We start from the raw sequence: 14,723 nt of genomic DNA on the forward strand, positions 1-14,723 counted from the left end.
ATTTAACACCATTAGAGATCGAATTTGTCATTTGAATTTTACTTTAAACACGATTAATAATAATGGTCAAATAAAACATCATACCTTGGTCTACTCCCTTTTTCTGAAGTAGGTTCTTCTAAAGTAAGAGAAGGGGGATCTATATCCGCGCGTCGCACCAAATCGGCTATCTTCTGGAAATTCTTTTGGAATAACTCCGGCTTTATATATTCAGCCGGTGGTGGCTTTATAAGGCGACGACGCGGGGATGTGCCACGGTTTAGACTTTCGCTGTCTAAAAACATAAAAAAACAACATTTTTAGGGTTCCGTGTCTCCAGAGAAAAGGAACCCTTATAGGATCACTTTGTTGTCTGTCTATCTTGTCTGTTCAAGACGTGTCAAGGGAATCAAAACCTAAAGGGTACTTCCCGTTGACCTAGAATCAAGAAATTTGGTAGGTAGCAATGTCTTATAGCACAAGTGAAGGGAAAAATCCGAAAACCGAGAATTTGTGGTTACATTAAAAAAAAACCGGCCAAGTGCGAGTCAGACTCGTGCACCGAGGGTTTCGTACTCAGGTATTTTTTTCGACATTCTGGATAGATCGACAACTATTATGCAGAACATAAATAAAAATCTGTTTTAGAATATGCAGGTAAAATCCTTTCATATGATATCCCACTTGGTATAGTTATCTTACATTGAAAATACTAATGATTTGTTCATGAACACATTTTAATTTACTTTTTGGTGATGTTACCACAAATTCACGGTTTTCGGATTTTTCGTTTACTTGTGCTATAAGAACTACTTACCTACCAAATTCATGATTCTAGGTAACGGGAAGTACCCTATAGGTTTTCTTGACAGACACGACAGACGGACAGACAGACAAGCAATGAAGTGATCCTTTAAGGGTTCCTTGTTTCCTTTTGATCTTAATAACTTACCTAAAGAATCCCTTTCAGAGCCCGATATGCTTTTCACTTCCCTCGGACTATCAATACGGGGAGGCAAAGGCGGTCTCGCAACCAACGGTGACAGCGTATTCAAAGGCATGGGGTGTGTGATGGGTGTGAGTGTGATGTTGGACGTGATAGGTGTGATAGGGGACGGCATGATGGGCGATGAGGGTATGATAGGGGAGGGCATGGTTGGGACGGCGCTGATGATGGAGCTTTGACCGTCGTTTTGCTCTGAGGAACTGTTTGAGCCGGGACTGACTGTTGGTTCGGGAAGGTTTTCTAGTTTGAATCTGAAAACAATTGAAAACAGAATGTAGATTTTATTCCAATTCTCAAGACGTTTTTTCAAAACTTCCATGGGAAATCTTTGATTTCCCAGTATAAGAAGTAAGTCACTCTCCAGGTCTTTAAGTATATCCATGCAAGAAGTCATGACCATCTCCCCATTGCAGCATCATTAAAGGACATGCCAACAAACAAGCTCACTCTCATTTATAATATTAGTAGGTAGATGGCAGACAGACGCTTTTTAGTTTTACAAAATTCTCAAAATGCAAATTGTACCAATATTATAATACCTACCCTACTACTTTTGATTAGAGATTTATGACGAAAAATCGCGTATGAAATCCTGTGCTCTGTAATTTTATCTGTGAGCAGAGCATTATTTGTGAGCAGAATTCCGCTAGATGAAACTTGCATGCCTGAGAGTTCACCATAATGTTTTCAATTGTGCGTGAAGTCTGCCAATCCGCACTTAGCCAGCGTGGTAGACCATGCCCAAACCTCATCCTGAGAGGAGACCCGTGCTCCGCGTAGGCCGGGGATTGGTTGATCATGATATACTAACCTAACACTCTTTTTATCCTCTTCAAAGCTAGGGATTTGTTTAGTCTTCCCAAACACCACGCTTTCGGATTTCCTCTGCAGAGAATCAGATGTTTTCTCTCTAAGTATGCCTTTCGGTGGATCACTTTTGGTAACCGAGTCTAAGTGTAAGGATTTCTCCGTGTCTGGGCTGGGCAGGTTTGAGCGAGATATTTTGAGGAACATACTGCCTTTACCTAAAATCATAACATGGAAATTATGATTATTTTATTTAAATAAACTATTTTAGAAAGAAAATGATCTGAATGGATAATGCATATTCGGAAAATAGTTTTTGTAATTTTCCAGAGCAAATAACTATTTATGTCAATATTCTCATTTTTTTAAATTGATACGAAACACAGCATTCTCTAAATGGTTCTAAATAATTTATTAAAACAATAAATTTATTTCACGAGTTATTAAACGATACTGAAATAAATAAATAAACTTTTTATTTTCAAAAAATACAAGATTCTAGTTATTATTAAGGCATGTCAAATAAAAATCTCTTTAAATTCGATTACTTTTGCTACCTTATATACATTGTCAATGATAAGGGGGAGTTTCCACTGAAACAGAGAGGAGCGGGGTTTCTGACGCATCAGATTATTGAATATTATCACGTATAACAATAACATGATTGGTTTATTGAACACGACCACGCTCCGCTCTGCTGCAGTGGAAACGCGCCCTAAACAGAAAGCAAAGAACATACCAGTCAAAGGCAACCCCTTTTCAATTTTCGCCGAAGCCAGTAAAGGGCTAAAATTCTCTTCTTCGGGACTAGTTAGCACATGCATTTTCAAATCAATTATTTCGGACTGCTGTTTGAACAACATCTTAGGCCTTTCGAACGTCGGTCGACTCAATATATCCCTATCAGATATGTTTCTTACTAGCACCGGTTTTGGGGATATTGGGCTTTCTGTGCTACGTCTTAAAGGCGATATTCGTAGATCACTTAATTTCTTATCTAGCCTGGAAAGTGGTGCTAAAGGTGGTCTGCCCAAAGGAGCTAGGCGTCTATTCCCTGGTAATAAGGTTGCGTTTGTATTGTCTTTTATGTCTGAGGGGTGTTGCTCGCTGTCTGTGCTGAGGTCTTCGTCTTCGCTTTCCACTTTGGTTTCGATTCGTTCGAGGTTTTTGGTGTATTCTTCGGACGTGAGAAGTTCCTGTAAAATGAATGGTGCCTTAGTTAAAGCCTCATATCTTGAAACACCACCAGATGGGCTCTGATCATGACACCCGCTTGGAGGAAGATCTCCCTATTGTTACGATCGAGCCTACAACACGCCGCTCTCGTACTAGTCTCAGTCTCGTTTCTTCTTAAGTAAAGCAGGATTGCAACAAGTTGCCGGCGACTGAATTTCGAACGTCCCAAGGTGCTGGAATGGCGACCTCGCCGAACACGCAGTGTTCCGGTGCGGTTTTTCTTTCTTCTTCTTTCTTCCATCGGTTGATGATGATGATGATGAAATTTGGGACGTGCACGGGTTACGCGTGCGAACGTAAAGACAATAACTCGCAACTGCCGTGTGGTTGCGGAATCGCCACTCGTGGAAAAACGTATGAACGTCTCATCGTGTGCTGCATGTCGTGTGTCTCATTGTTATGTCATCGTGTCTGTATCATGACCTGACATGAGCCCGGCAGTTTTAGATATGTGATATTGATATTTCTGTCCTTATCTGCCCTTAGCCCCTTCGCACACGGCGTCGTAGCATAAGCGTATCGTAATCCGCGCGCGACGATTCGTTTGTGTAACATTGCAGGTCTCGTACGCGTCGTCGTAACGATACGCTTACGATACGACTACGCTTACGACCTGTGTGCGAAGGTGCGTGTTACTCGTACATTCTCGGTCTGTTCTCGGTACTAGCCGGTACGTTGATTGTGAAATGTGATTATCACATTTGAAACTTTTAAAAAATTGTTGTGATTGGATGAATATCATGATATTGTTGCTGCGACATTGAATTTTGGCCAATAGCGAAACAATATTAGCTAGTAAGATATTACAATTTTCAGCGATCATATTTGAAGTATGAAAGTGTTGAGATAATATTGCATAATTCTCTTTTCAGCTCTGATATATTCACTGGCGACTGGCGAGCCGAGAATTTCATAATTGATCTTGTCCCAGATACATAAATTATGATAATTTGCCAGTTAACGACTTTTTAACAAGTTCTGAAGCTTTGAGATTATAACCTGGACTTACAACTCTGAAGCGTTGCTTGCAACTTCACTCGCGTGGATTTAGGGTATTTAGGTAAAATTCGTACGAAGCAATTTGCTTCCTCGTTTCTATTTCGAACCGCTAGGGTATGACATCTCTATCCAGCATCAGTTTTCCCCTCCACCTTTAATATAGGTACTTTCAAGTCAAGAGTGAATAGGCATCTTCTAGGAACGCACGCTCTATCTTAGGCTGCATCAATACTTGCTAGCAGGTCTGATCGCAGCATAGGGCTAGTCTATAAATAAATAAAAAAGTAACGCGTGCTTCTATCCGTCAGTCCTATCAGTGTATCGATCGCGACAAGTGGACATGGCAATCAGGTAAGTACTAAAATATAGATAGTAATAAATATAATCTTGTAAGTTTACAAGATTTTGACTAAGTATGTACCTAGGATAGAATAACATTTTTGTTAGGAATTTTATTTAGAGTTATTTCATACTAAGTATAGTCCGCGCCAGGTTGAAATGACAATCGGGGTATGAGGCGGGGGGGATGCCCCGCACAGGCCACACCGCCCGCGCTTTCTCGCACCGGGTTTGCGCGGGGGCCGTGCGGGTAATGCGGGGGCGTCCCCACCCTGATTGCCATGTCAACTTGTCGCGAATCATAGTTAAGTACCTGCACAGAGGCGCAAGTATCATCTTGCATGGACGCATCGCGGGCCTTCTTCACCAGTTCTCTGTACACGTGGTCAAGCGGATGCTCCCACTGGGTCTTTTTCGTGTCTTCGTTATAGTAGTAGTGGGTTTGCAGTTTCTCGTCGAAACTGGTGACAAAGGGGAAACTGTTAGGCAGTGTACACACCTAACGTCTGTAATAATGAGCCAGAGTGACTTTACATTCACACTGGGGAGTGTGAATATTTTTCTACATGCGCAGTCATATACATACGCATACCATATATATCATATTTATTACGTTTTATTTATTAGTTGATTTTTATATTATAGAGAACACTTTCGTTGTCGGGTCGTGACACTAGGGCTCTGCCTGAAAATCAGCGCTGCAGTAGTCAAATACTGCAGCATCATGCTGAGGCAGTAGCCTTTTCAGCTCAAACAAGACATCATTTTTCTTTTTAGTACTGTCGAGCTCGTAGTTTTAAGCTTACCTAGTTTTAATTTTTTTAATTTGTAACATTTGGTTTGTATGTTTTGCTTTTTTTTTTTTTTGTATTTTCTTGTTTTGTGAGCTGAATAAACTTTTATTTATTTATTTATTTATTTATTTACCAGGGGCGTTACAGATATTCGTATCCGCAAATGCGGAACATTAGCATTGATTCAGACATCGGCATCCGCATCCACATTAATTAATGCGGAGCTTTTACAGATGCAGATTCTTATTTGCACGTGCCTCGCGCGCGTCTTTGCTAGTTGATATCTTCGCTCGCTAACTGACCAATCAAAAAGTGTACTGTGGTACCCAACAGGGGTGCTACGGATATACGCAGCCGTAAATGCAGAACATTCGCATTAATTCAGACATCTGCATTCGCCTCGATACGTCTCGTGTTCACATTGTACTACTTATTTTGCGCGATTGTGACAACACTGCTCTGTTCATTCTTTTCATTATACATATTACATAAGTATAGTAATAATATATGGATGACTAGATGATGCCCGCGACTTCGTCCGCGTGAATTTAGGTTTTTAAAAATCCCGTGGGAACTCTTTGATATTCCAGGATAAGAAGTAGCCTATGTCCTTCCCCGGGATGTAAGCTAACTCTGTACCAAATTTTATCAAAATCGGTTAAACTGTTGGGCCGTGAAAGCTAGCAGATAGACACACTTTCGGATTTCTAATATTAGTATGGATTCGTGATCCGTGTCCCGTCCTACCCAAAAAGCTCGCGTGTTTAACGTCCACGTGAGCTTTAACTAAATACACGCCACCGTTCGTGCGAGTCAATTCACGATAAGATAATATAATCTGGGAAAGATTTTTTACACTACACATTACATTACTTGCCCTAAGAACGCAAAGCTTACATGATTATTTTTTTAACTAAGCGAGCAGGCGGGTCACCTGATGTTAAGTGATTACCGCTGAGTTCACTTACTGTCAAATGCTGAGATTTCAGATATGGATTTTCTTGAAGTGTCGGTAAAAACTAAAAACACTGTCATAAAAATTCTGAACTTACTATGCTTTCCACGGTGCAGGTAGTGCTTGCATGAGGCCATCTCGAGCCAGCGGCAGGAGATGGCTCTCGCTCTCGGGATCAATGCCCAGTTGGCATGCATAATCAGATATTTCTGCAAAAATGTACACAATATGGATATTATTATTAGACCAGCTGATGCTCGCAACTTCATCCGTCTAGAATTAGGTTTTTAAATCCCATGAGAACTCTTCTATTTTCCGGGAAAAAGAAGCCTATCTCACTCTCCAAATCTTTATCTATACCCACGCAAAAAATCACGTCTATCCATCTTATATTATTATTTACTAACTAGCTGACCCGCCCCGGCTTCGCTTGGGTGGAGTATTTCGGACTGGGAGTGTCATCGTGAAGCCGTTGCTTGTTACCTAAAATATCAATTCACTATCAGGAATTCTAAAATCCCCACGATTTAGGACTTTAGTACTTTGCAGCATCAGAATTGAGGAGTTAGGATCCGAAGTTCAATGATGTAGCCTATGCTTGGTACCTAAATTAATTTTGCATCATCCGTAGTTACTGAAACATTATAGTTTAGAAGTGCTGTACCCTACATCATCAGGGTTGAGGAGTTGGGACTTGAAGTCTGAGAATAAAGTCGTTGCTTGGTACCTACAATATGAATTCACTATGAACACTTCCTGAATCTTGATAACTCAGGCGGGCAGTAACCCTGCAGCATCAGGATTAAGGAGTTGAATCCAGAACTTTTTATGTGACCACCACGAAAACTTTTTTTGTTGATTAAAAAAAAAAAATTGCAAATCCGTCCAGAAACCTCGAAAAAATCGATGTAGAAAAAAGAACCACCTCCTTTTTGACAGTCGGTTAAAAACCGATGACCTTGAAATATTTACGGAACAATCTTTAAAATATCCCCTTTCTAACAAAAAAAGAATGAATGAAATCGGACTACGCGTTAATGAATTACAACTCAGTATACATTTTAACTTTCATCCCCTCTCCTACAGGAACCATGCTGAATTTCGGAATAAAAAGTATTTTATATTCTTCCTCATAGTATGACTTCAAATCGTACCAAGTTTCATAGGAATCCATTCAGTAGTTTCAGCGTGATGCGCGGCCGTGATACAGACAGATAGACAGACAGACAGACAGACAGACAGACAGACAGATAGACCGACAGACAGACAGACAAAAATGAAAAAATTACAGTTTTGGGTTCAGTATCGATTATAGATTGCCCTCGAAAAAAAAAATTCAAAATATCTTCAATGTACAGAATTTGACCTGTTACAGTTTTATTATAAGTATTGATTAACACCTAACTGATGATGTGTTACAATGTATCTTTTGAACAACTTGCATGCCACCTTTTTTACACTGATGGTACTATATTACAAGTCTTCACAAAAGTGTCAATGACAATTGTACAAAGTTTCAATTCGATCAGATGAAGAATAGGTAAATAATAAATACATAGGTACAGAACAGAGACAGACCAACATTAACTTTTATAAAATAACTAGCTGATGCACGCAATTTCGGCCACATGGATTTACATTTTTGAATATCTTGCGGGAACTCTTTGGTTTTCCAGGCTAAAAAGTAGCCTATGTGTTAATCCAGGGTATAATCTATCTCCATTCTAAATTTCATCCAAATCCGTTCAGCTGTGTTTTGCGTGATTGAGTAACAAACATCCAAACTTCTCCTCATCTCTGTCTCACTCCAACTTGGACGATTTAACCTATGGACTTGTAACGCGCCTAATATTACGAATAAAAATTTCTGTCACTTTTGGTGCGGGACGAGGAAACACTACATAGACAACTTGACACACTCACTCAACAAAGTTTTGTGTCATTATTAACACACACATATCTAAATCTTCAACACTACTACATTTTACGCACACTAATAAGTTATATACATCAACATACAAAGACATTACGAGTGTAAGACAGTCAAATTGATTTGCGATGCTACCGTATCGATATTTTAAAATATATCGATAGTTTTTCAGAAACAAAAGTAGAAGTTAGAATTTATTACTCGTATTTAATTACTTAAAACCAGTGTTTGGTCAGCGTAGCGTATTCATCGTAGTATTCGATCGCACAATTGTGCCCACTTCATTTTAAAGTGGGCGTCTTTAGGAAATCTGTAAAAAATAAAACGATTATGATAAATTATTACCTGATCCTCATCCTTGAGAAAGGTACACCTTTTAGCTACATATTACCCAGTTCAGAGACACCCTACCCCGTTTCGCGCCTATCACTAAAATTGCGTTGCTTTAATTTATTTTTTTTAAATGTATTAAGTACGTGAAATCACAGAAATCGACCAGTTTTATTACAAGTACAGGTAGCGAAAAAATTGTGGTAATTAATAATAACTATTCTTTACTTGACTTGAAGACGGTAATTTAGTCGTTAATAATAAAGAAAATGTTTTCATCGATATCGATAATCGAACCGCAATCACTATCGTACTACTACGTAATTTCATGCTGTTCACGCGTATTCAAATTTTAACCTAATTTGTATATATCGAGGGTTGCAATTGTTTAGAAAAAACAAAATATAGTCGTGAGGAGTGTGACTCGTTTCTACCGAATTGTTACGTACTCAATTACTGAATCGGTAAAGTTCTCGATTGTTATTTTATTATAATAATTTATGTAATTTAATTTATAGAAAGCGTTTATTACACCAAAAATACTTACTTATGAAATGAAATTCCATCTTTTTGTAAATTTGATGTGTTTGATTTGTTCTTGCACTCACTAACGGCACAATCAGGCATTTTTCACCCAGCGTGTAAGACGTCGTCACACATCGAAAACGATTCTGACAATGACAAAATCGATTCCGCAAACAGTGTTTATAAACGCAGTGGATTAAAAATCCATTACTATTGACAGAGGGGAATAATCATGCGAGGCGCGTCCTTAGGTTAAATCGTCCAAGCACTCCAATCACTTTCACTTCCAATCTATAAATTTACTAGCTGATGCCCGCGACTTCGTCCGCGTGGAATTAGTTTTTTAAAAATCCCGTGGGAACTCTTTGATTTTCCGGATAAAAAGTAGCCTATGTCACTCTCCAGGTCTCTATCTATACCTATGCAAAAAATCATGTCAATCCGTTGCGCCGTTGCGACGTGATTGAAGGACAAACCAACAAACAAACACACTTTTGCATTTATAATAAGGGTACTGATTAGGATAGACTAAGCATTAGCGAAAGATCCTAGGTTGCTTGGTGAGGATTAAATTGTCATATAAAATGGAAAAGCTGTGACTTGAGCTTAAGAATAAACAAAAGTGGCAAGATTATGGTACTCAATAAAAACTTTACTATTTCAAATATACTTCCCATTACTGACACTGATTTTAGCTGGCTATTTTTGCTCCTTAGTTGGATATTATATGTGATGTACGTAAGCGGTCCATAAAGGGTTAGTAAATTCTGTGCTGAAAATTGAATTAGGCCCTAGCCCTGTTTGTATAATAGGGGCAAAGCATACAACTTTATGAATATAAATCTATGACTAAAAATTTTACAGTAAACCAGTAAGTACGTCATGGTTTTTACTGTTAGTGGTTTTCTAGTCCTCATTACATATTTAAATAATTTTTAAGTATAGAAAAAGGTAGTTTCATACAAAATACAAACAATACAAACCCTCCGCGGAAGGCTGGCTGTTTTCATCGAAAATCTCGCGACACACCACCGCAGACGGTGAACTCATATTTTGATCTCATACTTTTTCATTTCACATAAATGCCGCTACTAACGCAGCTGTAATTATTACTAAATGAATTTAAATCCATTATTGAATAATCGACGAAAATCGCGACGTATCCCCATGAAAAGAAAATTTTGACAACTAATTGACATTTCGAACTCAGGGTTACTATATAAAAAAAATGTTTTAAGTGCATTTAACACGTTTAGACTCCACAACCTCCACCCGACTTATCATGAAAAGTTATTCGTCTGTGGCTGTAAGCAAATAATAGTTCTGGCTCAAAAAAGCTAGAGTTCAGAGCCGTAAAACAACATCTACGAGTTATTCTCGCTTTGGTTTGTCTATGATCAAGTGATCAAAATCAATCAAAATAAAGGAAAAATCACAAAAATTGTCGCGTAATTTTAAAAGATTCCTGTAAACACATAAATAATTAAAATAAAATGGCTTCGGTTAAAGATGTTGCTACGCTGTATCAAAATCTCAAAACTGAATGGGCAAAGAAACCACGCAAGCTCGAAAAATGTGGCGAACTTTTGAACAAAATCAAGGTATGATGACTCGTCAAAACTCAAAACAATAATAATTCTTCTAAATTTAACCTAATAAGCTTTTAAAACTAATAATATTCTTATTAGCATTGAGATAAGTACCTAGTAATTAATATCTATTTTATTTATTTTCAGATTGCACTAACGCAGTTAACCTTTTTACCAAGTAATAATACGGTTGCAAACCAGAAGGAATTAATATTAGCACGCGATGTGCTTGAAATTGGTGCCCAGTGGGCTGTGGCTACTAAAGACATGAAGGCTTTTGAGAGATACATGTCCCAGTTGAAATGTTATTACTTTGATTACAAGTAAGTCTGTAAAACTAAAATATCACTATCTTACCTAGTAATTATTTTGAATTTTTGGATCTAATAAAATATACCAATGTAGTTGGCAATGGTGCTAACAATTAGTAGGACTGTCCCAATATCCTAAAGGGACAGTCATATGCTTCTTCAGTGGTTGGGACAAATTCAGTGATAATAATCATTATTTTATGCTATGACTATATAATATATGCTCTTCATCAAACATCAAAGGCAATGGGTCATTTTCATAGGTCAGTTGATACGATACTCCACAAGTATTGCAGTTCTTCTCTAGAGGAAATATTGTTAATAGCACTATTTTTAGACCTACAATAATTCACAGATTTGTGTGAAACCAAAATAGCCCTTGTGTTGGTACAGTCACAAGATATTGCTTTTTATCAAAGACTAGTTCATTCTTGAGGTGAATGATACAGAGGAGTATATACCAAATGGGGTATCATATGAAAGTACTTTACCGGCACATTCTAACACAGATTTTTATTTATTTTTATGCACAATTGTTTTTATTCAAAATATCGAAAAAATACGACTAGTATGGAACCCTCTGAGCATGAGTCTGACTCGCACTTGGCCTGGTTTACAATAATTTACTAAAAATCCTCTGGTTTAGATGTGTTGTCTGTCAGTTAATCAGTGTACTGTTATATTTATTGACTAGCTTATGCTCGCGACTTCGTCCGCGTGGACTACACAAATTTCGAACCCCTATTTCACCCCCTCAGGGGTTGAATTTTCAGAAATCCTTTCTTAGCGGATGCCTACGTCATAATAGCTATCTGCATGCAAAATTTCAGGCAGATCCGTCCAGTAGTTTGAGCTGTGCGTTGATAGATCAGTCAGTCAGTCAGTCAGTCAGTCACCTTTTCCTTTTATATATTTAGATTACTAGCTGCCCCGGCGAACTTCGTACCGCCTAACAGTTGATTCTATTTCAGGCAATTTTTTTAATTTTTCTCTCCATAAGGACCATCCTCGTTCTTCAAGGAATATTATAAAAAAAGAATTAGCGGTTCAGTTTAGCTGTTCTCAAGATTTGCGATCAGCAACACATTTAGCGATTCATTTTTATATATAGAGATAATCAAATATGATTTTACTTTCAGAGAGCACCTCCCAGAATCAGCCTTCATGTACCAGCTGCTGGGTCTAAACCTGCTGTTCCTGTTATCTCAGAACAGAGTAGCAGAGTTCCATACGGAGCTCGAACGTCTGTCCGTAGACGTGATTAGAGTAGATCCCTATGTGAGGCATCCCCTAGCATTGGAACAGTATCTCATGGAGGGGAGCTATAACAAGATTTTCTTGGCTAAGGTACTGAACTTAAAATCCATACCAATACGTATTCTAAATGTGAAAGTGTGTCTTCTTCTTTTCAAGACAAAGTCAAAGTCAAATAATGTAATCAAAATCAGTTCCCTTATTATGAATGCGAAAGTGTCTTTGTTTGTTGGTTTGTCCTTCAATCACGTCGCAACGGATTGACGTGATTTTTTGCATGGGTATAGATATAGAGTAAAGACCTGTAGAGTAACATAGGCTACTTTTTATCCCGGAAAATCAAAGGGTTACCGCCTGTGTTAAGCGCTGTGGTCTTATTAGTGTGAGGTCCCGGGCTCGATTCCTGGCAGGAATTAGAGATTTTATAATTTCTAAATGTCTGGTCTGGTCTGGTGGAAGGCTTCGGCCGTGGCTAGTTACCACCCTACCGGCAAAGCCGTGTCGCCAAGCGATTTAGCGTTCCAGTACGATGCCGTGTAGAAACCAAAGGGGCATGGGTTTGTTAAAAACTGCCACACCCCTTCCAGGTTAGCCCCCATCTTAGACTACATCGTCACTTACCACCAGGTAAGATTGCAGTCAAGGTCTAACTATAGATACTTATATATCATCATCATCATGATCAACCCATCACCGGCTCACTACAGAGCACGGGTCTCCTCTCAGAATGAGAAGGGTTTTGGCCATAGTCTACTGCGCTGGCCATGTGCGGATTGGTAGACTTCACACACCTTTGAGAACATTATGGAGAACTCTCAGGCATGCAGGTTTCCTCACGATGTTTTCTTTCACCGTTACAGCAAGTGATATTTTATTAATTAAAACGCACATAACTCCGAAAAGTTAGAGGTGCGTGCCTGGGATCGAACCCCCGACCTCCGATTAGAAGGTGGACGTCTTAACCACTAGGCTATCACAGCTGCTTATATATAGATTTGATATATTCACAGGACAATGTGCCAGCAGAGAGTTACACCCTGTTCATGGACACCCTACTAGACACAGTGCGAGGGGAAATAGCAGCTTGTATCGAGAAGGCATACTTCTGCATTTCCTGCAACGAGGCCGCCCGCCGGCTCAACCTGCCTTCACAGCAGGCTGTGCTTGAATATGGCAAAAAGGTAACATATTTACAGTACAAGGTTATCTTGGCGCGTGGCGAAAATCGGAACTAACGTTTCCGTCAAGTGTCCCCTTTGTTCTTGTTTGAATATTCTTAGCCTTTGTTCTCTAACAGCGCCCCCCTGTCAATGTCATTCAAGTGCCATGAGAGCCTTGTCGCACTGTAAAGTAACGTTTATCCGTGACTTTGTACATTTTTTGTTTGCAAAAATGTATTACTAAGTTACAGCTAAGCGTTATGCGGGCTTAGATCACACAAGCTATAAAAATAATACACTTGTGACTTGAGCAAATTGTCTATTACTGCACCAACTTACGCCGTGCAATAATGAAATCTATAGAGTGTACTCGGAATTTACTTCGAGTTAAAACAAGACAAGAGTTGTGGCTCTTACACAAATCTGTCTCATTTCAAAGTCAGCAAATTCAAAGTATGCTCTATAAATCGCAGCCTTGGTCTAAGTCACGTGACTTAAGTAACGTATGATGTACTATTGCAGCGCAACTGGACGTTGGGCGCAGACAACTGCTACCATTTCTCAGCCTCCGAGGAAACCAACGCGTCGGCCGCCGACGTGTTCCCCTCGCTGGAACTGGCCGAGCAGACCATAGAATATGCTAGACATCTTGAGATGATTGTGTAGATTGTAGTCTTAATTTAAATATTATATTGAAATTGTATTCTTAAATAAAACATTTTCACTTTTTTCACTTCTCAATTCTCACGCTCGTAAAGTTCTTCTTTCTGCTTGCTGTAAGCGGACTAAAACTGCTTTTCATGCTCTAGTGCTTAAAGTGTTTATAGATAAACAAGAATCTATCTGATGGCATATGGATGCCACAAAAAAATGAAAGTACTGTACGTGGCCAAAAGTAATATACATCCTTTAGATAGTAATTTGTAGAGCACCATCTCGGTCGTTGACACCGACAAAACGTCATATGGGTATGAGTGACAGAGACAACGCTCTACAAAGCCGAAATGTCATTCTAAAGACAGATGTAGGTACATTACTTTCGACCGCGTACCTACTGTATGTAATTTTTATAGTGCCAATAACATTTGATGAGCCAATAAAATTTTTGAATTTGCCGTAATAATGTGCCGTTCTTTCTCACTGCTCTTCCACCTCCATTAAACCGTAGATATATATATTTTTTTTTTATTTTTTTTACGGCCCTGGATAACAGTCCCTTAAGGCCTGAAAAAAACTGTAGTTTTTTTTTTTTTAATTTGTTTTACGGCCCTGGATAACAGTCCTTTAAGGCCTAAAACTGTAGATACTAGATAGAATCCTTAGACTATGCATTAAACAAATTCTCAAAAAGCTGGAATCCAGAACCATAAACTCTTAAGTTAAGAAGAAAAAAACAGTGGAAAAAAATATAAAGCCCTCTACACACGGGGAGGATAAAATATTACGATACACTGGATTTTTAAATCTATCTTCACCTTTGAACTATTAGTTTAAAACGAATTTTTAAGG

The 14,723-nt window shown here is 38.7% G+C and overlaps 2 protein-coding genes across 4 annotated transcripts in view; one reads left to right on the plus strand and one right to left on the minus strand.

The window, feature by feature from the left end:
* Cep164 (centrosomal protein 164) overlaps nt 1–10,076 on the minus strand; it is a 29,946-nt gene extending 19,870 nt beyond the window's left edge. For all 3 annotated transcript variants that reach the window (XR_011237641.1, XM_034977032.2, XM_069503702.1), the window contains exons 1-7: nt 9,884–10,076; nt 6,213–6,324; nt 4,680–4,827; nt 2,532–2,988; nt 1,797–2,010; nt 932–1,236; nt 85–274 (exon numbers count right to left, since the gene is read on the minus strand). Coding sequence is in view for 2 of the 3 variants with exons in the window: in XM_034977032.2 (XP_034832923.1) it covers nt 85–274; nt 932–1,236; nt 1,797–2,010; nt 2,532–2,988; nt 4,680–4,827; nt 6,213–6,324; nt 9,884–9,950 (1,493 nt within the window). In the remaining variant the exon portion in view is untranslated. The remainder of the gene's footprint in view (nt 1–84; nt 275–931; nt 1,237–1,796; nt 2,011–2,531; nt 2,989–4,679; nt 4,828–6,212; nt 6,325–9,883) is intronic.
* Nucleotides 10,077–10,286: 210 nt separating this feature from the next.
* Rpn12 (regulatory particle non-ATPase 12) lies at nt 10,287–13,938 on the plus strand. The gene is made up of 5 exons (XM_034977036.2): nt 10,287–10,501; nt 10,637–10,812; nt 11,940–12,147; nt 13,065–13,235; nt 13,737–13,938. The coding sequence occupies exons 1-5, from the start codon at nt 10,394–10,396 to the stop codon at nt 13,878–13,880; spliced, it is 807 nt and encodes a 268-aa protein (XP_034832927.1). The 5' UTR covers nt 10,287–10,393; the 3' UTR covers nt 13,881–13,938.
* The last annotated feature ends 785 nt before the right edge of the window (nt 13,939–14,723 follow it).

Source organism: Maniola hyperantus, chromosome 16, assembly GCF_902806685.2.
Source record: "Maniola hyperantus chromosome 16, iAphHyp1.2, whole genome shotgun sequence".
In the NCBI taxonomy this organism is placed as follows: Eukaryota; Metazoa; Arthropoda; class Insecta; order Lepidoptera; family Nymphalidae; genus Maniola; species Maniola hyperantus.